General features: G+C 34.9%; 2 protein-coding genes across 2 annotated transcripts; both read left to right on the forward strand.

The window, feature by feature from the left end:
• The first annotated feature begins 318 nt into the window (after window positions 1-318).
• LOC128997662 (mucin-1-like) lies at window positions 319-1,035 on the forward strand. The gene has a single exon (XM_054423301.1). The coding sequence runs from the start codon at window positions 319-321 to the stop codon at window positions 1,033-1,035; it is 717 nt and encodes a 238-aa protein (XP_054279276.1).
• A 2,032-nt stretch (window positions 1,036-3,067) lies between these two features.
• LOC128997663 (uncharacterized) lies at window positions 3,068-20,849 on the forward strand. The gene is made up of 5 exons (XM_054423302.1): window positions 3,068-3,076; window positions 4,142-4,205; window positions 15,542-16,020; window positions 19,646-19,667; window positions 20,307-20,849. The coding sequence occupies exons 1-5, from the start codon at window positions 3,068-3,070 to the stop codon at window positions 20,768-20,770; spliced, it is 1,038 nt and encodes a 345-aa protein (XP_054279277.1). The 3' UTR covers window positions 20,771-20,849.
• Window positions 20,850-27,825: the final 6,976 nt, after the last annotated feature.

Here is a 27,825-nt window from a genome sequence, read left to right on the forward strand (position 1 = left end):
CGTCACCAGTCACATCGCTAGCCACGACATTAGCCACGTCACCAGTCACATCGCTAGCCACGACTTTAGCCACGTCACCAATCATATCACTAGCCACGACATTAGCCACGTCATCAGTCACATTCCTAGGCAAGTTGCCAGTTGCCAGCCACGTCACCAGTCACGTCACCAGCCACGTCACCAGTCACATCGCTAGCCACGACATAAGCCACGTCACCAGTCACATCGCTAGCCACGACTTTAGCCACGTCACCAATCATATCACTAGCCACGACATTAGCCACGTCACCAGTCACGCTTCTAGCCAAGTTGCCAGCCATGTCACCAGTCACGTCACCAGCCACGTCACCAGTCACATCCCTAGCCAAGTCGCCAGCCACGTCACCAGTCACATCGCTAGCCACGTCACCAGTCACATCGCTAGCTACGACATTAGCCACGTCACCAGTCACATCGCTAGCCAAGACATTAGCCACGTCACCAGTCACATCCCTAGCCAAGTCGCCAGCCACGTCACCAGTCACATCGCTAGCCACGTCACCAGTCACATCGCTAGCTACGACATTAGCCACGTCACCAGTCACATCGCTAGCCAAGACATTAGCCACGTCACCAGTCACGTCACCAGTCACATCCCTAGCCAAGTCGCCAGCCACGTCACCAGTCACATCACTAGCCACGTCACCAGTCACATCGCTAGCTACGACATTAGCCACGTCACCAGTCACATCGCTAGCCAAGACATTAGCCACGTCACCAATCACATCCCTAGCCACAACATTAGCCACGTCACCAGTCACATCGCTAGCCAACGACATTAGCCACGTCACCAGTCAAATCGCTAGCCACGACATTAGCCACGTCACCAGTCACATCCCTAGCCAAGTCGCCAGTCACGTCACCAGTCACGTCACCAGCCACGTCACCAGCCACGTCACCAGTCACATCGCTAGCCACGACACCAGCCACGTCACCAGTCACGCTTCTAGCCAAGTTGCCAGCCATGTCACCAGTCACGTCATTCACGTGAACTGATTCAGTCCCGCACCGAGTGTTTTAAAACGGCTGTATTTTCTGTTTATAAGAGGGAAACAAATTTTTTAAGTAACGCTGAACCTTTAGAAGTGAAATCTAGAAAAAAGTCAAACGGTAGTGTTAAGTCTTAAAGCACACTCCGGTACTTATATAATACACCAACCGCACCGAAAAATTAGCTTCCAAATAAGATTTTAATTCGTTTAAATAACACATACTAATTGAATTGTATTGTCTATCGAATCAATACATTGTTTTAACCTAACCTGACTACACTTACGATCAGGTTAGATTAGGTGTGGTCGGTATAACACGTTAGTACTTAAACTCTTTTAGCGAATTTCCCTATAGGGAAGTAGCTATTACCGTAGGTGGCACGGTAAGACCTAGACCCGGGACCGATTTACTTTTTCATTTTGATGTCCCCAGAGGCCAAAAACACTATTCGTTCAAATTTTTATATATATATACGTCCGTAAACGCGATAACTTGAGTAATTTTTGTCCGATTTTGATGAAATTTGGTTTAAAGGTGTAAAGCGGGATAAACTTGAATGAGTTCGCGAACCAGCACGATCGGACCATGGGAACGGGGCTTTACGGGGGGTTTTATGGGGTAAAAATTGGTTTTTCTCACTTTTGACCCTCAAAACACAAAATTTCCCAATTTCTCTTTAGACCTTTTTAAAGAGCTTAAAAAAACAAATAATTTAGTATTTAAAAGTATTTTTGTTCGATTATCAGTAACGGAGAAAATTAAAAAAGTTGTAAATTTAAAATTTCCATGTTATTCTTATGGAGAATATTGTCAAATGTTGTAGTTTGCTTGTTTATGAATATATTTTGATCAAACTTGGCAAATTTATTTATTTTGTACTAAGCTATCAATATTTTACTCAAAAACACACTTTATTAGTTTCCTTGTAGCAGCAAACCTAGGTACTCGTTAAACCTAATGTTATTAAAATATATTTAACTGAAAATTCAATTCAGACAAATGGAAATTCGCTTAGTCGGCAGGTTTGCTGCGGCAGGGGTATTTTTATTTATATTCATCCAAATGCTATGTACAATAAGGCCTAAGGTATCAAATGATTCTTCAGTTTTAAACATCGATTAAACAGGATAGCCAAAAACGTTATGTGACAGAGATTATTTGTAATTTTACAATTATTTAAATATTTAGAACACCCATCTTGTTGAATTTTAATTTAAATGTACAGTGCTGTCCTCAAATGCTAGTCAAAAATCTAAAGTAGGCCTATTAAAAAAGTCATCTGTTCAATGATGTTAGCATTAATAATGTTCACACAGCTTTTTGCATAAGAGAATCCATACCAGCCTATACAGGATTTATGATAAGTATAACAGAAAAATATTTTGTTACACTGAGTTAAACACTGACACTGCACCATGTAACAAACAGCCCTGCCACAGCAAACCTGCAGACTAAGCGAATTCCAATTTGTCTGGTTGGATTATTTTTCCTTCACCTGGTCATATTTATTCTCCTTTCAAACGACAGCAGATCTAAAGGTTACTAATAGTCCAGTCAATGAATGATCCAAAAGTGGGTGTAGAGAATTGAGCAGGTAACTAAGCAATTCCTTCAGAAACTTGTTCAGGAGGCTTAGGGTGTTGTTAACATACCAAAAGTCCTGACTCCTAGGTGTTGTGCCAGGGGGAGGAGGGGGGAAAGGGGGGGGGAAGGTACGCATTTTGGGTTTTTCGATTATATCTCGAAAACAATCATTTTTTTGTATATAATATTAAATTATGAAATTTAAGAAGATTAAATTTCCTACAAGAAAAGTACATAATGTATTTACTTTGGTTTAACCCTTTACAAGTTATTACTAATTTAATTAATATCTTATTAAAATACTCCTTCCATAAGAAATACATGTAAATAAGTATGCAAAATGGGGCAAATCCTATCCACCCAAAAGAAATATAACCGATATTCTTAAAAAATTGACAAAATTTCCAGTAATTTGACACTTTAATAATAAAAATTGATCCAAAATTAGAGCATGAGCAAGGTAACAAAAATGTCGTGTTTTGGGTTTTTTTTTTAAGAATCATAAAGAAAAAAACTAAAATCATCCCGTTTTTAAGTGCTCACCCTCGCTTTAATTTTTGACCAAATTTTATGATTAAAGTGTCAAATTGCTGGATATTTTACCAAGATTTACAGAATATCGGTTATATTTCCTTTGGGTGGATAGGGTTTGCCCCATTTTGCATACTAATTTACATGCATTTCTTATGGAAAGAGTATTTTATTAAGATATTAATTAAATTAGAAATAACTCGTAAATGGTTTAACCGAAATAAACATTTTATATACTTTTCTTGAAGAAAATTTCATCTTCTTCAACTTCATAATTTAGTATAGTATACACAAAGATGATAGTTTTCGATATATAATCGAATAACCCAAAATGCGTACCTTTGCCCCCCTTTCACCCCTCCACCCCCTGGCTCAATACCTAGGAGTTAGGACTTTTGGTATGTTAACACCCTAAGCCCCCTGAACAAGTTTCTGAAGGAATCGCTTAGTTACCTGCTACTCTACACCTCATTCCTTGACTGGACTATTAGGTTTGCTTCTAAATAGCAGGTAAACGGGTGTTTTCAGTGAAATGTAGGTTGGTATTGAATAAATAAATTTGCCAAATTGAATCAAGATATGTCCATAAACAAGTAAACTACAACATTTTACTTTTTCTTCATGAAAATAGCATGGATTTTTTTATTTTCTCCGTTATATTTATTTACACAACAACGGTTCCTTGTACACTTTGTTTGGGCCCCACTGGTTTCAAAGAAAATTTGGCATCGTTATGTTTTAAAAGATTATGAAAACTCTAATTTTTCATAATATTTGCTGGATACTTTTTATATAATGTGATCTACAACTTCAAACAGAAGTACACTACAACTTTACACAGTCAATTAATTTCAAACCCCATAACACGAGATTGCCATGACCCCATCTTGCTGGTTCAAAATTTTTGTGATCAATATGTTTATGTTTATCATTTACACAATTAATCAGGATAAAAAGATTTTGTTCAATCTGAAATGGGATTATTCTGTTGCAGATTAGTCAAAGCTTAGCTGATATTTTATCATTTTCGGAGAAGGAGGCGGAAATCAAAGGCCATGGTAAAACCAATGTTCATTTAATCATTATTCTTTAATTTAGCAGTTATTTTAAAACTTAGGTAACAACATGTATGCATGTTTGTTTGTTTGAGTGTAAGTCTGATCCAGCTTAAAACCAAATTAAACTATAGCGATGTTTAATCAGAATGAAATAATATCACCACTATATGAACGAATTCTTTGATAAGTGTTATTTACAAACGAATGAAGAAAAGTGTTGAATCATGACATGGTCAAAACTAAACATTTTTAACAATCTAGCAACAGCTGTATCATAATAAATATTAAAATAAAGTGAAGACCAAAGGCATCACAGTGGTGGCTAAGTTGATGCCACATCAGCCCCCCCGCAGAGACTGGAAGTCCAGGAAGCTTGAGCTTTACATTTCAACCAGATCGAGTTGTATAGTTTGGAGGTTTGAGGGATGTGCTCGAAGATTGTATATTTTGTGGCTCTTTGATTGTTGGATGATTACATTTGTCAGGTAACACATAGGCAGGCTTCACCCTGGTTAAGCTCACTCGCACGTGTTTGCCCTCAAAGCAAGGTCGGTTAAAACAAACTGTATTATTTTACGATCGAAGGCGGATAATCCGATTGTCGGTTAATACGAGGTCGGTTAAGAGGGGGTCTACTAATATAATAAAATATTGGAAAACTATACAGACGAATAAAACAATATGGTACCGTACATTATTTATTGGGAGAAATATGTTCTTTAGTCAGAGTACTGTAAAATGCTTCTACTGGATGGAAAGTCTCAAATAATCTTTCTTAAAAACGTCCATAACATTTTCGCCACTGTATAACTCATCAGAAAAGAATATCTCACTACAACAAATTTAAATCCAGATGGAGTATGGTTGTTAAAGTTTATAAATGATTCAAAGTCTGCATAAATTACAAATGGGGCTTTAAGTTGATGTTTATAATTTTAAATTGTAATGTATTTTGTTTAGACATTTCCACTCCTTGGGCATCACATATTTTACAATAAGTTATATGACGTTCTAATTTATGATTATGAAAAAATGTTGTAAAAACAACTTACAAATAATGCTTCTTATGGTCATATTTTGTAGACCGTAGCATTAACCTATCAAAATCACGAATTAAACAGTAATGTGGTTTACGACATTGTTGTAATAACAATGGATCTAAGTTAGTATTACTGTTTAGTTTGGTTATTCTAAATGGATATATGCATTTCTCATCTTCGATCCCAAATATATTAACACTTAAATTATTTTGTCTTTCAAATTTATCTATATCAGATATTTTCACAGGATACTTATGTTTGTCATATTCAACTGATTTTAATAGGGTACATAGTTAGAGACTCTGTTAGCATGTTCATTAGAGTTCCTTGGATATAAAACTGCTAAAATCAACCAAAGGAAAGCATTTATTGTCCGATTTTTTAATATTTAAAACTGAATGTTTCGATTTAATACTTTCTGGTGTGGGAATGTATGACTTTGGTGTTAGGGGCTTATACTTGTAACTATGCAACTGTCTAAGTTATATTTAGTATGGTCATGCATCCATCCACTACCTTGGGCTTGATATTTCTGCATCGATGCGTCATCTTTAAAAGAGCATTTTCAATATGAGGTTTTGAATCTCTTTTCTTAATGGTAGGATGGTAATGCTTCATAAATCTGCAATACATTAGTTTTCATTAATTAATTTTCCATTTTGATCCGTTGGATATTTCATAAATTTGATTCTCCTTACCAAAGTCCATTTTATCGGCTGAGGACAAGACTTAAGAGTATTTTCAATTTCAGTTCTAGACGATTCACCAACGAATTTAATCATTGTATATGGACAATTGTTGTAAACATTTATATGTCTTATTAAATGACCAACAAAATTTGTTTTACAAAATTACAAGTCCTGTGACTTTAAGACTTTTTTGGGATTTAAGAGCTATGTTGCTATCACAGATTAAATCACAAACGTTGTACCTTCATATGATAGTTCATAGTTTCACCTTCATTTGATGTATTAACTTGTAGTGGCGAATCAGTTTGTTTTTGTTGGAGAGCGACACGGAGCAGTGTTGACATGACTGCTTCCATGTTTAGGAATGAGGTCTCGGGCTGATGTCACCTCTATATATAGACTTTTTTTAAATTTCAAAATTGTTAACTAGAAATTAACAAATTTATAAATAATTTCAACAAGAGATGAAGTTTGGAAGGTTATCCACCCAGAACTCAATCATGGAGGGTCACAAGCTTTGAGGGACGAGAAGCGAGAAGCCCGACCATGGGTAGGGAGCGGGGAGTATGGCCATGTCCGCGGCAGTGAGCGCGCCCGAGTTCTCATGCAAATCTCGCATGATTTTGAAATTATACGTGGTAATGGATATCGATTTCTAATGTTTATAAAGTTAGACAATAGTATGGAACATTTATATAGGGATGTATTGGCCCTAGGCAGGATTTTTTTTAAAGTGACTAAAAAAGCCCAACATTTTATTCTTATGGGGAAAACGACCCAAGTGCCGTCATATTGCCATATTGCTCTACTTTACATTTACACCTGCATGGGTTAATAAATGAAAGAATTAGCTTTTTAAGCTTGGTTTTGAAAATATATAGGGGATAAATGGATTCGTCATATTTATAAGGTTGGACAATTATTTAGGGATATTGATGTAGGCAAAGATAAGGAATTTTGAAAAAGTGGCCAAACATTGATCCCCATGTTATTCTTATGTAAAAAATGGTCAAAGTCGTGTCTCTCTGCTATTTTGTCCCTACTATTATTGTGGTGAATAATGGTAATAGGGTATAGTGTGGTGAAAAATAGCTTTCGTACAACGGACCGAAATGGTTTTGAAGCTCTTGATCGTTTTAAGTTCTCGACTTAGTCTCGAACATAAAAACTATCTCCAGCCGGCAAAACCCCATTTTCGGCCACATGTCTAAGACATAATTCAATATGTATTGGTTAGTTTGTATGTCAGTGACATTTTACGCTACCCAGTACCCCTGTATGGCCAATCACCGGAGAGTAGGTAGGCAAGATTTAATTTAGAATTATTATTCTTCAACACCAAGCTAACAGCTAAGATGGTGTTTGCTGAGATAACCTATCATTTGGTGTTTCCCCTCGGATGGTAGGATGCTGCACAAATTACTCCAATGCATGGTTATAACAAATTATACTTTTATTCTTCAAAATAATGAAAATGCTTTATAATCTTCCTTATAAATGATACCTAATATTACTATATCAGTAATTAAATGGCAACAGTCTTACTTGGTAAAATTCCTACGGTTTGACTGGCTTAAATAGGCTGTGATTCCCAGTTCCTACGGACTATGACTGTTTCAAGTACAGTAGGCCTAATGCTTGAACTCGTCTGTAACAATTTCAAAAGAAATAATAACAGGTAAACCAAAGTAATACTAATTTCACATAATTGAGGCAAACATAATTAATTTAAGGTGATTTTACAATTTATAAAATATTCTCAGAACATGTGCTTTTTCATCCAAATGTAACATGAAAGTTGAGTATTTAATATTTGACATTTACAAAGTTATTAACTGACAGACAATCAAAAGAATATATATAATCATAGGTAAAAACATGGCAAACAAGATTATTAACAATACAATACCACATAAATCAATTTCTTATTTTTAAAATGTTTTCTACTTACATTTTCACGAGTTTGTACAATTTTTAAGGGAATCAGCCAACTAAGAAAGATTTGAAGAAACAGCTCATTACAAGAATGACTTTAGTTAATTAACAGCTGTTCTCCAGTTCTGCCAACAAGGTGAAGTGTAATAACAGTCAAACTAGTTAGCCATTGATCATGATATTATATGTACATTATATATTCTGTGAATTAAAATAATTTAAATTTAATTAACATTTCCCTTACATCAGTATAAAATATCCCTCTACCTCTTTTTAAATTTGAATTATTTTAAAATCCAACTAAAATCTCTTTATACAAATCAAAGAAATAAACATACTAATCTTCACAACAAAATTTTCACTTATATCTACACAATTCAAACTCAAAATGAAAAAAAAAAAAATATATATTTCCCATCTGTGAACTTTTCTATAACTATGCGGTGTTCTTTGCGATGAGTATTTAGTACCAAAATTCACCGCGAGATAGCTATACAGAACAGACACATTATTATTATCCAACATAGTTACAACAGAGGCTAATAGATGGCAGCATCAAACAAGATAATCAATTCCGTCAACATCAGTTTTGCCAACTTTCTAAAAAAAAAATCTTTACTGATAATCAATAATCATCTTTTTAATTAATTCAAAATGTTCATGTTTCTTATCCTAACAAACTATTTACAGATACATTTAAATCATATACCCTGACAATTAAAAAATTGTATAACATTAAGATCATAGAACTCATTTTTCATTTGTTTTATCAACATTCAAAATCTCAAATAAAAAACTCTGTGTTGGCCAACCTGGAAAATAGCATCATGTGATTTGTTTTAAAGAAAAATCGCCATTTCAGTTTTGAATAGCTATGAGTGTGTTGTGTTTTATGTGTCGTGTGATGTTTTATTTTAAATTTATAGTTTTGTGTTTTTTTTTTTGCGTGTGAAAGTGTCTAGTGTAGTTAAAGTGTGCCTTAAATCTAAAAGTAACTTACCATTCAAATCATACAAACATACTAACCATTCGTGTCACAAACATTCACGGACTTATACAATCATACTGTGGTGCAATAACTTATTAGCGAACTCCATAAAATTTTCATTGCAAATCACTAGGCCTAACTTAACAATATTAAAATAACAAAAATTTCTGTCCCTACGATCTTAATTAATTATACATCAATCTTAATAATAACATAACGTTTCCCTTTCTACTAAAGTTGCATCCCTGGATTAGTCATTCCATTCAAGTATTTACAAGTTGAACTTTGCTTTCATGATAAAACCCGTGACCTAAATTATGACCTGAAATAACAAACAAACTAGGCCTACACTCATGGGTTGCATTGAACTAAACATTTGCCTCATACAACTTCAAATCAATTATATGAATCTTCCTTACATCACTTGTGTCATCTAACTTCTGAACTAAACAAGTTACATCTGTAAACCAATAAATGATTCTGTAAATGCCAACATACCTAGGCGCTAATTTCTTACAAAATTTCTTAGCCTTACTGCTTAAGTAGTGGGTTCTGATATAAACATGGGAATTTAACTTAAATGGATGCTTTGCCCTGGTAGGTGAGAATCTCAGCCGTTGCCTGTTGAACTTCACGCTATTCCTGGCGTTTCTTATGGCTTTATTCAGATTTTCCTTCCGTTCTTCCATCGTCAGTTCATTGGATAATAGCTTCTTAATGTCCCATAGGTTGGTTAATGCACAGCTGGGCTCATGATTAAACATCAATTTAAAGCTGGAAGTCTTCGTTGATGAATTGATGGCAGTATTTAGGCTGACTTGAACTAAATCGATTTCTGCGTCCCATTGGTCTTGTTTATTGTGGTAAAAACTTCTTAGAAGAGGTCCAAGATCCCGGAAAAATCTTTCAGTGTGGTTGCCTGAAGGTTTGTATGCCGGTGTGGTTCGGTGCTGTATGTATTGGCGGAACAAATAGGCCTTAAATTGATTTGATACAAAATAACTTGCGTTATCGGTTACTATGGTTTTAGGTATTGAGAAGTTAGCAAAAGTTTGTTTCAGTTTATCAATTATTATCTTGGAGGTACATTCCCTGATTGGATAAAGCCAAGTATATCTAGTATAAGCATCCAGTATGGCTAAGATATATTTATTTCCTTTCTTAGTACGGGTTATCGGTCCAAGAACGTCCATGTATAGTGTATCGAGAGCTGTTTCAATTGGGATGGAAATTAATTTGCCTTCATATTTACGCTGTGTACTTTTAGACATCATACAAGTCTTGCAGCCTTTCACCTTTTGTTTGACAAATTCATTCAACTTAGGGTGATAGAAATATTCGTTTATCCTTCCAGTTGTTCGAGCAATGCCGAAGTGGCCTCCAAAAATGGTATTATGGTAGAAAGTGAATACCAAGTTGAACAATCGTTGCGGCAAATATATGTGGGACTTTCCTTTAGAATTCCTATGCATTAAAATTTCATTTTTCACAAAATAGCAATCACTGTTAGTTTGATTCTTGATGCTATCTAATATTTTCCTGCATTCTTCATCGTTTCTTTGCTGTTCCTCAAGTTTAGTGAAAGCAACAGGTATTTCATCCACTAAATTCCAGAAGTAAGTTTGTTCATGTTTCGATTTATATTGTTCATTTGATTTACTATTTACATTGTAGGCATTTTCATTTCTAGGTTTAGAGTGTGTTTGTTTTTCAGTTTGCTTCGTGTGTTCTTCTCTCTTCTTATTTTTGTGTTCCTGTATTATAGTGTTCACTTCATCTAGGTTTGTTGTTTGGTTTTGAGTGATGTTTCCCTCTTCTTCAGCATGTTCACTGTATAGGCGTGATAGACAATCAGCTACTAAATTTTGTTCTGATTTTCTGTGTTCAACCTCATAATCTAGGACTAATAATCGTTGAATCCATCGGGACAAACGGCCTAATTTTCTTTTATGAGACAAAATGAAAGCCAATGACTGATTATCAGTGATTAACTTGAATTTCTTAACTTCAAGGTATTGATGAAAGTGTTCCATGCCTAAAATCACACTAAGAGCTTCTTTTTCATATATAGAGTATCTGAGTTCTGCCTCGGTAAATTTGTGTGAATAATAACCTATCGGTAGTAGCTGCTTCTCGTCATTCTCCTGCAATAACACAGAACCTGCGCCAGTACTTGACGCATCACATTCTAGCACAAAGGATTTTTCAAAATTTGCCAGTTGAAGTAACGGCGGGTTGCTAATTGCTAGTTTGAGCTTCTCAAAGGCGTTCTGGCATTCGGTAGTCCATTTGAATTTTACTCCTTTTTTCTTTAGGTTATGCAGCGGCACGCAAATATCCGCATATTTCGGGATATAACGACTCCAGTAACCACACATGCCGACAAAGCGTCTGACCTGTTTCAGATTGTTCGGGATGGGGAAATGTTGTATAGCAGCAGTCCTATCTGGGTCTATTGTGATTGAATCATGTTTTATTCTGTGGCCTAGAAAAGTTATTTCTTGACAAAAGAATTTGACCTTTTCTGGGTTGACGGTTAGGTTATTCTTGGATAATCTGTCGATTACTTCAGTTAAGTGGGATATATGGCTTTGTTTGTCTTTACTGTACACAACAATGTCATCCAAAAATTTTATGAGGTATACAAAATTGATATCATGGAAAATTCCATCTAGGTAACTCGCTAACACACTACTACCTACTTGCAAACCAAAGCTTACTCGCTTATATTGATACTTGCCAAAAGTCGTACAAAAAGCAGTTAATGGACGGCTCTCTTCAGTCAAAGGGCATTGCAAGAAAGCTTTATTTAGATCTATCACCGAGTAATATCTGGCTCCTTGCAGATGCTGATACAGATTGTTTAGGTCACCAATGGGATAGTCCATTTTCACAAGTTTTTTATTGAGTTCGGTGTAATTAATGACTAGGCGATCCTTTTTTGTTAAGAACGCTGGTGAAGAGTATGGACTGGTGGATGGTTCGATAATATCTTGCTGAAGTAGATCATCAATGATTGCTTTAACCTTTTTGATATTGGGTGGACTCAGAAAATATGGTCTTATACAAACAGGTGTGTTATCAGTCACTTGTAGTTTCACCTTAAGATTGAGTGCAGATCCAATTTTGTCGGTAAAAACATTCGGGTATTTACCTATTAATTGGTTCACCTCCTTTGTCATGTCCTCACAACCAATGAAAATTTGATTTATTTTAGGCTGACTTTGTTCTGAAGTCCTATCTAGGCTAATCTTATGCTCAGGTTTAAATTTAAAATAGCATGTGTTTTCCTTTAAATTAATTATTAATCCTGTGTTCATAATAAAAGGAGTACCTAAGATCATGTCAAACTTGTTTTCAGTCATTACTAAAAATTCTTCGTTCCACGAGAAGTTATTAATTTTTATCTTAAACTTGCACTTGCCCAACACAGTTATTTCACTATCATTTGCGGCTAACATAGTGCCTCCCCAGTTTTCAATACCCTTAATCATTTTCAAATTCTTAAGTTGCTGATAGAGTTTGTGCGTGATAAAATTTTTACTTGCCCCAGTATCGATTAAGGTTGTTACTACAATGTTTGCATTTATACAAGTTTGGATACAAGGTAAATTGTTATTAATTTTAACCTTTATTTTATTGTGTTTGACCTTTTTGAATTTGTTCCAATCCCTGACTAATCGTCTTAATTCAGCTTTATATTCTGGTGAATGAGGTTGCGTAGCAGTTAGGTTAGGTTTCGTAGGCTCATCGTCATCGGGAGCACTAGTGTTCTTGAGATTAGGACCAGTAACTCCCTCGTCTATGAGTTTTTTTGGTTCCTGTAGCATTGTCTAGCAGTGTGACCTTTTCTATTGCAATTGTAGCAGGTTCTGTTGTAATAAGCATCGTTGCGGTGGCTTTGATTTTGTGGAGCATTGTGGCGTACGTTGGTTTGAGATACATTTCTGGTATAATGGATAGGGCTACGTGCTACGTTCGCAGTAACAGTTGAATTCTGTTGTAGCCGGTACATTTGAGGTTGTCCTTGACCACAATACATCTGTTCACGTAAGTAATCATTGTACTTAATATTGTTCAATTCGATACACAACTGATCTAGATCATTAAATGATCGAGGATTGTTCTGGAAGGTAATTTGGTTTCTGATGTCAGGTCTCAAGCCATTTTTAATAAAACATACCAAGTCAGGTTCGGATAATCCAGTTTTTAGGATCTGATTGTTTATTTTAATGTCATTTACATACAGTGACAGCGGTTCAGTAGGATTTTGTGGGCGATACACTAAGTCTTGTTTTAATTTTTCCTTTAAAGTCACAGGAATGTAGGTTTCTATGATTGATTCATGTAATTTATCCATTGTAAATCCTACAGCTTTACATTGCAATATTTTTGTACTCAAGGGTGGTTTAGTATGGCTAGGCAATATTTCATATAAATGCTGATCGGTGAGGTTAGTTTCATTTCTTATAGTTACTAAATCTCTCAAAAATGAAAGCAAGGGGTTTAATTCAAGTCCGTTGCATTCAGTGAATTTATTTAGATAACCTTCAACGGGGTTAGGCAACTTGTTGAAAATGCTCGCATTTTCATTAGGCTTAGGTAACTGGTATATAGGCATGGTGTGTATTTGCGAGTGATTAGGATTTGTAGGCATATATAACATATTATTTTGCATGTTTGGGTTTTCATTTAGGTTAGTTTCAGTAGGCTCTTTAGGTTTTGTTGTATTTTCTTGATTTGTCTCTTCCGGTGTTGAAGTGTGATTTAGGTTAGGCCTATTTGATTTTGTCGGACTAGTTAACTGTTCAACTAGGTTTTCTTCATCGATGATTGACTTATTTAAATCCTCTTCATATTGGTTCAGATCAGGTAAAGATACTTGGTTTTTGATTTCATCAAATTTATTTTGCAGTTCTAGTAACTTGACCTTCAATTTGTCTAACTTACCGGAATAGCTAGGATCTAATTTACATGCACTTAAATTAGTTATCCTAAAAAGCAGATGAGTACATTTAGCTTTCATTTTTGCTATGTACAGGTTGCTTGGTTGGGTGTCACATTGCTCTATGAGTAGCTGAAATTGATCTACCTTAGTTTCTACGGTTTGAAATTCAGTACTTAAGCCTATTTTCCCACTAAGATGGTTTACATCTGGTTGAACCTGTAAAATAGATCTGAGCTGTTTTCTGAGTGCTTCTACGTTGTCAAAGGTAGAATCTTCTCCTCTACTTAAAATTTCATATTTAAGTTCATCTTTACTTAAATAATTTAAATTGAATTTTTCCATTGTCGGAAATTATTTGGCCTATTATAGGCCTACACAGAATAAATTTGGCAGTTTATGAATCACTTTGCTGAAACAAATTAATTTTATGGCAGAAGTTATGTCACTTCTTAAAATTTTCTTGTATGCTAGCAAAGTTAACTTGAGGTTAGCAAAGTTCACCACAATGTCTTGGTTTAAATAGGCGCAAGGGTTGAAATTAATAATAAAATAGCAGAGTCGCGCACTTCTTTACGCTACCCAGTACCCCTGTATGGCCAATCACCGGAGAGTAGGTAGGCAAGATTTAATTTAGAATTATTATTCTTCAACACCAAGCTAACAGCTAAGATGGTGTTTGCTGAGATAACCTATCATTTGGTGTTTCCCCTCGGATGGTAGGATGCTGCACAAATTACTCCAATGCATGGTTATAACAAATTATACTTTTATTCTTCAAAATAATGAAAATGCTTTATAATCTTCCTTATAAATGATACCTAATATTACTATATCAGTAATTAAATGGCAACAGTCTTACTTGGTAAAATTCCTACGGTTTGACTGGCTTAAATAGGCTGTGATTCCCAGTTCCTACGGACTATGACTGTTTCAAGTACAGTAGGCCTAATGCTTGAACTCGTCTGTAACAATTTCAAAAGAAATAATAACAGGTAAACCAAAGTAATACTAATTTCACATAATTGAGGCAAACATAATTAATTTAAGGTGATTTTACAATTTATAAAATATTCTCAGAACATGTGCTTTTTCATCCAAATGTAACATGAAAGTTGAGTATTTAATATTTGACATTTACAAAGTTATTAACTGACAGACAATCAAAAGAATATATATAATCATAGGTAAAAACATGGCAAACAAGATTATTAACAATACAATACCACATAAATCAATTTCTTATTTTTAAAATGTTTTCTACTTACATTTTCACGAGTTTGTACAATTTTTAAGGGAATCAGCCAACTAAGAAAGATTTGAAGAAACAGCTCATTACAAGAATGACTTTAGTTAATTAACAGCTGTTCTCCAGTTCTGCCAACAAGGTGAAGTGTAATAACAGTCAAACTAGTTAGCCATTGATCATGATATTATATGTACATTATATATTCTGTGAATTAAAATAATTTAAATTTAATTAACATTTCCCTTACATCAGTATAACATATGTCACAGTTCTAATGACCAGTTCTACTGATCAAAAGGAACAGACTAATAGGGGTCTGAAACAAAAGTTAGAAATGTAATATTTGTTATTGGTTGTAAGATGCATTGTTTAACCTATTTAAGAATTTTTTAATGAATGACGGTTCAATGAGTTGTATAAAAACGTAGGTTTTATACATTCCCTAGGTACAAAATATACTATTTAATAAAGCTGTATTTTTATCTTTCAGTTCTGGACTTTCCTCTACAACGAGATGAGCCCGAGGATTTTGATTCATGTCAAGTCTTGCCGAAGAACATCGACCCAGAGAATAAACTGAAAAATGGTAGAATAACTGAAAAAAACTTCAAACTCGAAACAGGCAAAAATTTGCTTGTTAAATGCGTAGAAGGTGACAATGAAGTTAATGCGTTTGTATACGGCTCAGAAGGTTACTTCATAGATAGATTGAAGCTAGAAAAAAGTAATATGCATTGTGCACAATTGGTTGATAACATTTCTGTAGGCAAGACTTTTAGAGGTAAAGTGTTTATATTCAACATAATCTACAAGTTTGATGTGGAGGGTAAACATTGCAAATTCTTCTTCTTCAAACCTAAGACATGTGGTCGGTGTTATAGCAGATCTTACGAGATTACCACCACTCTTCACTATCACATATTAAGGAGATTAGGAGCAATATATACGAACTGCAGGGATGATGAGTATGTAAGTTTAAACTAATACGTCATGTGACAAAATATATCTTAACCAAGCCATATGGTGTAATCAAATTCAGGAATTTGTTGAATATTGTCGTAATTTTATAGTTAGATTAATTTAATATTAAAATAAATCCACGAGGCTTCAACGGTAATTTATAGTATAACTTTTCAGCTTTGCGAACTGTTATACCAAATTGTAACTGCATTTTACTGTTCAAAGTCAATCCTATGAGCAGTCTGTTAACTGATGGTTTAGGGTGTAAGACTTAAACTAATAATAGTTAGTTTTGATCAAAGCTGATACTTAAGTAGTAAGAGGGGAATATGTAAAAGAGGTGGTAGTTCAATTGCGAAAATTTGACCTACACTAACCCGGGTCTCGAGTTGGCCATAAACCAATAGTTCAATTGCGACAATTGGAACTACACTAACCCGGGTCTCGAGTTGGCCATAAACCAGTAGTTCAATTGCGGCAATTGGAACTACACTAACCCGGGTCTCGAGTTGGCCATAAACCAGTAGTTCAATTGCGACAATTGGAACTACACTAACCCGGGTCTCGAGTTGGCCATAAACCAGTAGTTCAATTGCGACAATTGGAACTACACTAACCCGGGTCTCGAGTTGGCCATAAACCAGTAGTTCAATTGCGGCAATTGGAACTACACTAACCCGGGTCTCGAGTTGGCCATAAACCAGTAGTTCAATTGTGGCAATTGGAACTACACTAACCCGGGTCTCGAGTTGGCCATAAACCAGTAGTTCAATTGCGGCAATTGGAACTACACTAACCCGGGTCTCGAGTTGGCCATAAACCAGTAGTTCAATTGCGACAATTGGAACTACACTAACCCGGGTCTCGAGTTGGCCATAAACCAGTAGTTCAATTGCGACAATTGGAACTACACTAATCCGGGTCTCGAGTTGGCCATAAACCAGTACTGTAGTTCGATTGCGACAAGATGGCTGGTTAAGATATCTCTCTAAATTGTAAAGTGCATAGCAGCGTCCAAAAGCCAGTCAACCAAAATGATTGTAAAAAAATGGGACTTCTGAGAGAGTAAGAAGTTAAAGTAGTTTGTGGCAGTTATAGGGAAGCATCATAGTGATGTATCCACTATATTATGTGACTAATAATTAAATATATAATCGGTAAATATAGCTGTTGGTGTAAGTTTGTCTTGTTATCCTGACACTGTACAGGTCAATTGGGAGTGGCCAATGAGTTTCCGATGTCCTCTTCAAAGCACACAACAGTATTTGCATATGATACGGTAAAAACCCATAGGCTTTATACACTCAAAATCGTCATTAAAACATGTTTAAACATGGAATTTCTCATTTATTAAAACTCTTCCTTTATAAAATACAGTCGGCATTAATTTATTTAGTCATTTGTTAACTGTTTGTATACTCTCGTTTCTATTCAGTAAGCGCGTTATAGCCAAGCCAGTGCTTTGTAGCCATGTATAGCCAGCAATCTCCAAACTGGCAAAGCCGCGCACTACTCCAGCTGTTAAATGTCAAATATAATAACCTTTGACTATTAATACTATAGTTCGGCCGCTTAGAAAACGACCTGCACGCTAATGCTAAACCAATGCTGGAGGAGGTCGCTTTCTAAGTGGCCGAACTATAGACATTCCATCCCCATGTTAAAGTTGTAGTTAGGTTTTTAATAAAATTTGTCTTAGTTGATGTGAGCCACCTACAGATTGCGCTAATCTGAATTACTGATTTCTGCCTATTAGGTACAAGATGGTTTTTACCAAGTCAGATGGAATGACTTATTATGAGCTATAGCAACTGTTGTGACCAAGCAACTATGTCGGTAACAAAAAATAAGGCACAAATAAATAGAGTTTTAGACACTAGCGCAATCTGTGACTGGCTCACACAACTACATTCTTTTTTAGTAAAAAATTGGCGACAGCTGATCCATATAGATGGGATGTCTTCTATAATAACTAAAATACCCCCGCCGCAGCAAACCTGCAGACTAAGCGAATTTCAACTTGTCTGATTACATTTTTACTAAAATATTTCCATAAATAAGACATATTTATTCACTATTTAAATAACATTAGATTTAACGAGTGCTTAGGTTTGCTGCTACGGAGAAGGTAAAAAGTGTTTTTTGACCATACGTCAATAGTATAGGATGAAATAAATAAATTTGCCAAATTTTATCAATATATATCCATAAACAAGTAAACTACAACAATTTTCATTTTCTCCATAAGAATAACATGGGAATTTTAAATTACACTATTTTTGAATTTTCTCCGTGACCGTTAGGCATACAACAGCGCTTCAATATACTAAATTATTTCTTTTTTTAAGCTCTACATAACGGTTTAGAAAGAAATTGCAACATTTTTTGTTTTTAGGGTCAAAAATGGGAAAAACCCATTTTTACCCCATAAAACCCCCCACAAACCCCCGTTCCCATGGTCCGATTATGCTGGATCGCGAACTCGTTCGAGTAAACGTAGGTTTACACGTTTGTACCAAATTTCATCAAAATCGGATCATTTTTGCTCGAGTTATCGCGCTAACGGACACATATATATATATATATATGAATTTGAACGGATGGTGTTTTTGGCCTCTAGGGACCTCAAAATGAAAAATTAAATCGGTCCCGGGTCCAGGTCTTACCATGAGTACTACGGTAATAGCTTATTCCCTATATGGGAAATTCGCTAAAATGCAATATAAATGTACGGAAAGTAAATAAAAGAAACGTCTTATAACACTTAAAACATATACAGGGTGTTCATTTGAAAACTTTCCATATATGTTGTGTGCAAAGGTAAAGGTTTTTTACACTTGTTTGTTCTCATTACCCCATAATTTGGACATGCCAAATCCAATAAAGTTATTTTCAATTTTCAAAAATGCCCCAAAAGGGCTCAATTTGAGGGGTATTTTTGCACCAAAATGATTTGGATCATCAGACCTTTAAATTGATGTATCACACAACCCATGTTTACATTTGAAAATTTCTCAAAAAGCACCCCTACTTCCCAAATTGGGCCCTTTTGGGGCATTAAAAAAAAAATTAAAATAATTTTATTGGATTTGGCATGTCCAAATTAGGGGGAAATGAGAACAAACAAGTAGTGTTAAAAGCCTTACCTTTGCACACAACAGATATGGAAGGTTTTCAAATGAACACCCTGTATTTACTATTATACATACTGTTACTATCACAAGACGGTAAATTTACAAACAAGATGGTAAGTGGTTATATTTACCGTATATTTACCGTCTTGTGTGTAGCTGTATAAGAGTAAATATTTGTTTTAAGTGTTATAAGACGTTTCTGTTATTTACTTTCCGTAAATTTAACACGTTCAATGCTAATCAAGAAGTTATTTAACATAAATGTCAACGAGATTCGTTCGCTTAGTCAAACAATCTATTAATGGGCCCAGAGTCGCAAATATCACTATCGAACAACCCTCTTTACAAAGAATAGGTCTAATAATCTACGTTTGGTTTACAATACTTATCTTTGGGTAACTTCCTATAATTTATCATGTTTAGACATATTTTGTTATACATATAATATATTACAGCAGCCTACCTCTTACCAAAAATTGTCATTTTATTTTTTTTTTCAGATAAAAGCATATAAAGAAAGTGGTAAGTATTTACGATTAGAATTATAACACTATTTTGGGCAAGAAGTCAAATATAACGTTTACGGTCTACTTGTTTATTTATGTATTGTAGCACCCTGTCTTTTGTAAGTTAGAATGGTATCAATAGTAATAAATCCAGCTACCCCCTCCCCCAATCATAATTAATAAATAAACACACACCACTAAACCCAACCACAACAAACCACCTGACAAACCTCGAACCACTCCCACAACCATGCTGTCTCAAAAACAACACCCAACCTACCTTCCCCTAATCAGCCGCTGCGGCAGAATTGCAATTTGTTATTACACTTTTTCATTATTTACACGTAGCTGCCATGGCCGCAATCCTTTCCCTGACTGAATAGGACTTAGTCCTGGAAAAGCCTCAGTGCAGTAGGATTTCAGAGCCCTGGACTGGAACTTCACACAAAATATACCTTTAGTCAAACTAGATTTATCATCTACAATTGTTGTAAGGATATAATTGAGAAATTGTGCTCTTCATTTTTCAGATTTAATATATTTCTTGTAAACTTCTGGGTTCTATAGATCTGTTATTATAATTGGGAACGTTTATAATACACTTTAAAAGATATATTTATTCAATTTATTAAAATAAATTTGCCGTATTTTATAGTGGAGTTATTATCATCGCGCCAATATGAAGTCATAGAATATCACCTATATGGTGATCCCGTTGGAAACCCTGTCTTCACCGATTTCAAAACTGATCAAAACCTCAAGCTCAAGTGCCAACAATACAACAAGATCCCGGCCGAAGATTCTACAATAGCAGTAGGATTTATAATGTATGATGAAGATATAATATTGGAAAAGTTATCCCTTGACACTTGTACGACCGGAGTTGAAGGAATATACATCAACAGAAGAAAAATAAAGACTTACAAAGATTCTATAAAAATATTTACACTTGTGTTTAAAAAAAGAGATGGAAACCGCTTTAAAATGGACATTAATTATTTTATTAATGGTATTAACGAAGATGTTGTTATTACTCGGTACGCTCCTGGTGGAGTCAATTGTCCAGATGATTGGACTAGTGACGCAGCCTTGGAAGTGCAAGATACAAGAGTGCCTTAGTACAAGATTTACTGGGTTTCTCGGATAGGCTCATCTGATGAAAAAGATTAATCAACTAAATAAAAACATGTTGACATATTATTAGCTTATTTAAACCCTAGCATAATTGGTTACAGATTCCAAAGAGAAACTTTTAATGGATAAAATATTAGTTTGATATTATATTGACTCAGATATACTTTTCACGTGCCATAAATATCGATTGTATGATTTTTATGACACTTCGCTGCGGTGGTTAAGTTACGTACGTTCTACTTAGTTTAGGTTATGATAATAACAAACAAGATAACATAAAACAACATTTAGCAAACTATCAAAGAAAGACGTCAGATAGATTTTTTTCTTATTTTTTCATAAGTTCCTAAACTAAACACAACTTCCAACCGTATCTAAACAACGCAGCTCACTGCACTGTAAAAGAGTTACTGAGTTTAAATAAAAAAAAAAAACTGAATTTGTAAATTTTTCACTAAGTTCAGCTGAAAAAATAAGAACTATTTCCTTTTGAATGATGTTGAGATCGAGGCAACTGATCATGTCAAGTTCTTGGGATTGGTGCTCGACAGAAACCTGCGTTTTCATGCCCATATTGACCCTGTGTGTAGAGGGATTTCTCCAGGAATCTTTCTACTCTGCCAACTTTCTAAGTTGGCAAAATGTGATGTTTTAATTACAGCATATAACGGAGTAATTATCCACACCTGATATACGCAGTGCCGGTGTGGGGGTGCGAGAGTGGGAAAACGTCTTTCATCCTCTTCCGGCTTCAGAAGAAGGCAGTTAGGATAATCTTTGGTTTGAATAGAAGAACATCTTGCAGACAGTACTTTTCTTCATCACAAATTTTAACATTTCCCTCAATATACATTTTGGAAAAATTGATTCTCATCTAGAAGAACCTGCACCAGTATGAAACTTCGCCTACTCATTCATATTCACCACGTAACAATTCACATCTTAAATTACCATCTCTCAATCTACTTCCTCCCTGCCTTCAGCTGGAGCCGGACTTGGTCCGCTTCAAAAGGCAAGTAAAAAATAACTCCTGGTCAAGAGTTGCTACAGTGTCCGTGAATGTGTCGTTGATGGGTTTAGTTAAGATTGAGGAGGCTTGTGATTCATTAATCTTGTTAGATTTAAGAACAATGGTTTTATTTCAATTTTTAGACGTAACGATGTATTTTGTTTGACATGACCGATGCAAATCTGTTTTTGTTACTTTGGTTGAATAAAGGAGTTATTGAGTTAATCAAGGGCATTTCATATAGACAAAATTGCTACTATACTGTAAAATAGTTGGATTTATAATGAATACGGTATAGTTTATAATTGGATGGTGGCCACGCGGGACGCGACATTTGCTTAAAAGGTGAATTTCCACATCAAAACTGTGAGAATTAGCCTTTAAGTAGGTTATGTATTTGTCTGCAGCTCTTGAAAAAGTCTACAGGGTGATTGATATAAGTGTGCCAGCCGTTTTATTCTAGAACCATAAGAGATATCAAAAAAAGTTAAAAGGTAAGTGCCTTGGACTTTTTATTTAAAAAATTGTAGTCAAGTCGAAAAAATTGTTTTAGCCGCCATTTTTCCAATATGGCCGCCAACTTTGATTTTTCTTATGGAACACCCTGTATTTTATGATGTATTCTGGTAGAAAATGTAATTTTAAGACGATTTTATTCTTGTGATTTTGTTCATAAACCCAACCGTTTCAAAGATAATAATGGTTTAAGTTGTGAAATTTTGAATGGTTTTCGAATAAAACAGCTGGCATGCTTGCTTAGGCCTTTTTCGAAACTCTTTCTCATGCAGAAATTACAAAACTTTAACCAATATTATCTTTGAAACGGTTAGGGTTATGAAAAAAATCACAAGAATAAAATTGTCTTAAAATTACATTTTCTACCAGAATACATCATAAAATACAAGGTGTACCATAAGAAAATCAAAGTTGGCGGCCATATTAGAAAAATGGTGGCTAAAATAATTTTTTTGACGTGACTACAATTTTTTAAATAAAAAATCTAAGGCACTTACCATTTAACTTTTTTTGATATCTCTTATAGTTTTCGAATAAAACGGCTGGCACACTTATATCAATCACCCTGTATGTAAGCCAGCTGTTATGATATGTAAACCAGCTGTTCTGAATTATATATAGACCCAACTTAATACTTGATCCCCGTGCGGATGACGGGTCTGGGACGGGCCAACAGCTATAGTATTTTGATTAAAATACGCACCTGACGTCCATATATATTTTATAATTAATTGCTTTGTGATTCGTATTTATTTCGAGTTGTTTTATAACTTCTAACAGGAACTGTAAACTCCGCTGTGTCTCCTAGCAGTGGGGCAAGTGAACAAAAAAACCAACCAGGAAGAGAGAAAATAATATATTCAGTTTACATCAGTAAAACTGGCCTAAGAGTCCTTGGAGCCTAGACGTTCTAACTCGTTAAACAATTAAAAACTACAAAGACAATTTCTAATCTCGCAGTATCCACCCAGTACTAGATATTTAATCTACAATCACTCTGGTGTTAGACAAAAATATTTTGAGAGAGTAAATAATTTTTCAGCGGCTGTTGAAATTAACGAAATTAACATTGATCTTATGGTGAACAAATCCAAGATGGCCGCTAGTTTCCATGGACCCTTATTATTATTATGATCACTTTGGTGAGTGAAAAAATATTTTTAGACAATAAATAACTCTTCAGCAGCTGTTTGAAACCATCCAAGATGGCCGCTAGCCTCCAAGGACTCTTAAGATTTTACTTGATATGAGGTTAACTTAGTAGGGCCTATCTAAAAGTTAAGGACGATTTCAAATAATTTTGTTTTCAATGTGTAAACTAAAATAAAGTTTTAGTTAACGAACTAACCTAATCTAAGCTTAGAAAGAGAGTTGAGAAAGCCTAAAAAACTGTTATTTGATCAATCTTCATAAGATATAGGCTAACATAACGACTAATTTTACATTGATACATTGACTTAAAAAATATATAAGTTAAGTTTATTTAAGTTTGTTGTTAAACATACTTAAGTTTACTTTAAGCATAAATTGCCTTTGATTGGAAACTGTTTGCACATCATTTCACTTAAACAACTTCAATTTTTACCTAGTGTCAGAGTAGTTGCAATGTAGATATTTTATTTAGATAATGTGCAACTGGAAGCAAAAGTCACAGGGGAAAAATTGTTATGGCCCTATCTTACGTGTTAACAAAATGTATAATATGAAAACATTCATAGAAGCTGAAATTTGTATAGGAGAAAGAAAGGAATAAGGTTTGTAAGTAACCTAGAAACAGTTTGCTTTCCGAGTGAATAAGTTCCGGGACGAAAGGAAAGATCCATTTATGAGCAGTCGGACCTGGCAATATCCCTAGGGAGAGCTTTATCAGGCTAGGGCAATTAATCTGGCTGCTTTGATGTCGAAAACAAAGTCAGACGACGTTGATCATTTGATCCTTCCCACAACGTGGAGACAATTTCAATCAACCTAACACTCAAACATAATAAATTGTACCTACTTATGAATACCGGTACGACATTTTGTTCAATTAATTTGAGTGTATTCAAGCTGTAAGGTTAAGTTTTGAAATCTCATAAATAATCTCTTCAAAAATATCAGGTGAATTAATAGGGAATGCTTCGCAAGAATTGAAAAAAATAAAAATACCTCGCTGTAGCAAACCTGCAGGCTAAGCAAATTTAAATTTGCCTGATTTGATTTACACTAAAATGTCTCCTAAAAAATATCACATTCATTCCTTATTTAAATATAATTACTTTTACGAGTACTAAGGTTTGCTGCAACAGGGAGGGTAAGAGTGTTTTTTTTGTAAAATATTAATAGTTTAGTAAGAAATAGATACATTTTCCAAATTTGATCAAAGTATGTTAAAACAAGCAAACTACAACAGTTTACTTATTCATAACAGTGAATTTTAAATTTACAATTTTTTGGAATTTTCTCCGTAACCATTGGGCACATAATAACGCTTCAATGTACTAAATAATTTGTTTTTTAAGCTCTACAAAGTGGTTTGAAAAGAAATTGCTAAATTTTATGTTTTTTTGGTCAAAAATGGGAAAAACTAATTTTTACCCCTCTCTATAAACCCCCAACCCCATAGTCCGATCATGCTGGATCGCAAACTCGTTCGAATAAATTTTAGGTTTACTCGTTTATACAAAATTTAATCAAAATCAGATTATTTTTGCTCGAGTTATCGTGCTAGCGGACACGTATACTGTATATATGAATTTGAACGTATGGTGTTTTTGGCCTCAAGGGACCTCAAAACGAAAAAAGTAAATCGGTCCCGGGCCCAGGTCTCACCATGAGTAATACGGTAATAGCTTATTCCCTATATGGGAAATTCGCTAACAACAGATTGCTTAAACGATGTGAATAATCCCAATGGTAACTTTCAACCTTATATCTTCACACTGAACTATTATTTGTATTCTTAGACAGCACAGGTCTTGAACTTTAAACACATTTGGTTGTAAACAGGGAAAGACTGTGTTTACATCATTGCAAGACGAGAAAACAAATTGTAAGCTTGGAGTTCATGCAAAACAGAGGAAGACAGATGAAGCCAATGAGGGATAAAAGATTCTCTCGGTTGTTTTGTATGTTAAACCTGGAGCTGTTTACGTGCGCTGTTTTATATTCAGGTCTCGGATAGTTTAAATCCAAGTCGAGATTTCAATTTAAGAATTTGCATAATAGTTATACAATGGTTATACCCGCTACAAACACAGCAAAATCTTAAGAAGGCTTCCAAATAAAAAATAAATTCTGGAAATATATTCGTGAAATGGTTGGTCATTGTAATGAATTTGATTTTAGGATATTTGTCATGTTTTAACTTTGTTTAAATGGAGAAAACCATAGATGTAATCCAATTAGGATTTCTATTTCAAACAAAAGAGTCTTTTCAGAAGGTAGGCAAAAAGCCAGAGACTTTTCAAAGGCTTTGACCAGTAATCAGAGGCTAATTGGCAGGGATTGATTGGTTGCAATCTCCTTTTGAAAGCGCAGTTTTAGAAATAATGACCTTTTGGTATTTTCCTAATAATTTACCGACCACAACTTTCATAAATAGTAAAATGTAAAATACATCCTTATGATTATATTTTAGGCAGGTATATAGGCGACACTTTGAAGTCAAAAAACAAAAATAATGCATACTATATCCCCCACCATGAGGTTTTAGCACATTCATAGTTTCACTCATAAGCTAACTCACTATAATCATTTACTATTTGCCTATAGCTTAACAATAGTATTTTCTATTGGGCATTTAAATAACACCAAGTATACTGCTAGAGAACGGAAATTCTTTCTTAAAATAACGTTAAGAACTTAATATAGTATGAAAGCACATAAAACGTAATAATAATCCACGGGAGTGAGCTAATTTCTTGCTCTACACTCTGGCTTTTTGTTGACAAATACTTTTCCTGAACGGTTCAAAACGATCCGCACGAAATTTGGAAAGGTCATAGTAATGTCCTAATTATAGGAAGGTATCAATCTGAAATAGTACAACTCTGACTTCACTTCTTTCTTCTGCAGCTCAAAGCTACAATGTTATTTTAAAAGAAGAAATATTTATTTTGGTTTAGTCTATTTACTGTTGATTACACAGCTATTTATTAAATCAAACTGCAGATTGTTAATATCAGCTGTTTTTAATACAGTAACATTAAAAAAAATGTGCAAATGTAAATTCCTAAGAAAGTATTTTTTAACATAATCCAAAATTTTCCATCCATAAATTTTCCTTTGTGTTATAAAGTGAAGAATATTTTAGTTTCGTTATTACAATATATCAAGAAGCCAGTTTAAGTTAAATACAATAGGACCTAAGGTCAAAGTACAAATAGTACAAAGTCCAACCCCAGAGACGAGACGAACGACGAGAGAGTCTCAGTCTACGTTATGCCAAGGTACGTTGAACATAGTGCGTTAGTCAGGTTAAATTCAGTGTTCGACCGGATAGTTATGTCTGAATCGTATAGGTTATGATTAGGCAATTATTAAAGAATACTAAACTATTTCATGGCGACGAGTATTTTAAAGTGAGTTTTTCAAGACTAGGATCACTTTCCTAGGGCATGAGTTGGATGAAGCGGGTATTCATCCTTCTAAGGTACTTACGGAAGCTATTGTAAAGGCACCCAAACCAGAAAATGTGTCACAGCTTCGCTCATTCCTGGGGTTAGTTAACTATTATGGAAAATTTTTGCCAAATCTCTCTAGTATATTGTATCCATTGTACCAGCTTTTAAATAAAGATGTTAAATGGAAATGGTGTCAAACATGTGAAGAGGCTTTTACAACAAGTAAAAACATGTTAGTGCAAAACAATGTTCTGCTTCCATTTGATCCAAATCTAGACATTGTAGTCTCAGCCGATGCATCACATTATGGTCTAGGAGCTGTCTTAGCACTTGTGTTACCCAACGGGTCTGAAAGGCCTGTAGCATTCGCATCGCGGACATTAGGCAAGAGTGAGATTAAGTACGCACAAGTCGAAAAAGAAGCACTGGCTCTCATTTTTGCTGTGCGCAAGTTCCATAATTTCTTATATGGGAGGAAATTCACACTGGTGACTGACCACAGAGCATTAACATTCTTGCTTGGTCCCACCAAGGCCATACCCACTCTGGCAGCTGCTAGAATTCAGAGGTGGGCATTAATTTTGGCAACATACCAATATGATTTAGTGTACAAAAAGGGAACGGGGATCATGGAAACGCAGATGCCCTCTCTAGGCTGCCATGCAAAGGAGAAGAGGAGGAGGAGATAGAAGGTGAAATAAACTTTTTTGCCCACAGTCAGAAATTTCCTATATCCTACAAGGAAATCGGGGTTGTGACAAAGTATGATCCGATCCTGTCGAAGGTCTTAGACCTTACTAGAAATGGCTGGCCTGCATACACGAATGATATACAGCTAAGACCGTATTCCGATAAAGCATTGCAACTTTCAGTAGAAAAAGACTGCTTGCTGTGGGGCTCAAGAGTAATAA

The sequence above is a fragment of the Macrosteles quadrilineatus genome, unplaced genomic scaffold (genome assembly GCF_028750875.1).
Source record: "Macrosteles quadrilineatus isolate MER2022 unplaced genomic scaffold, UCM_ALF_1.0 Scaffold_6__1_contigs__length_79288215, whole genome shotgun sequence".
Classification (NCBI taxonomy): Eukaryota; Metazoa; Arthropoda; class Insecta; order Hemiptera; family Cicadellidae; genus Macrosteles; species Macrosteles quadrilineatus.

Coding starts and splice junctions, on each gene's coding strand:
- LOC128997662 (XM_054423301.1), top strand. CDS start 319: ATGTCACCAGTCACGTCACCAGCCACGTCACCAGTCACATCCCTAGCC.
- LOC128997663 (XM_054423302.1), top strand. Junction 4,206..15,541: donor GGCGGAAATCAAAGGCCATG/GTAAAACCAATG, acceptor TTTATCTTTCAG/TTCTGGACTTTCCTCTACAA. Junction 19,668..20,306: donor AAAAGCATATAAAGAAAGTG/GTAAGTATTTAC, acceptor CGTATTTTATAG/TGGAGTTATTATCATCGCGC.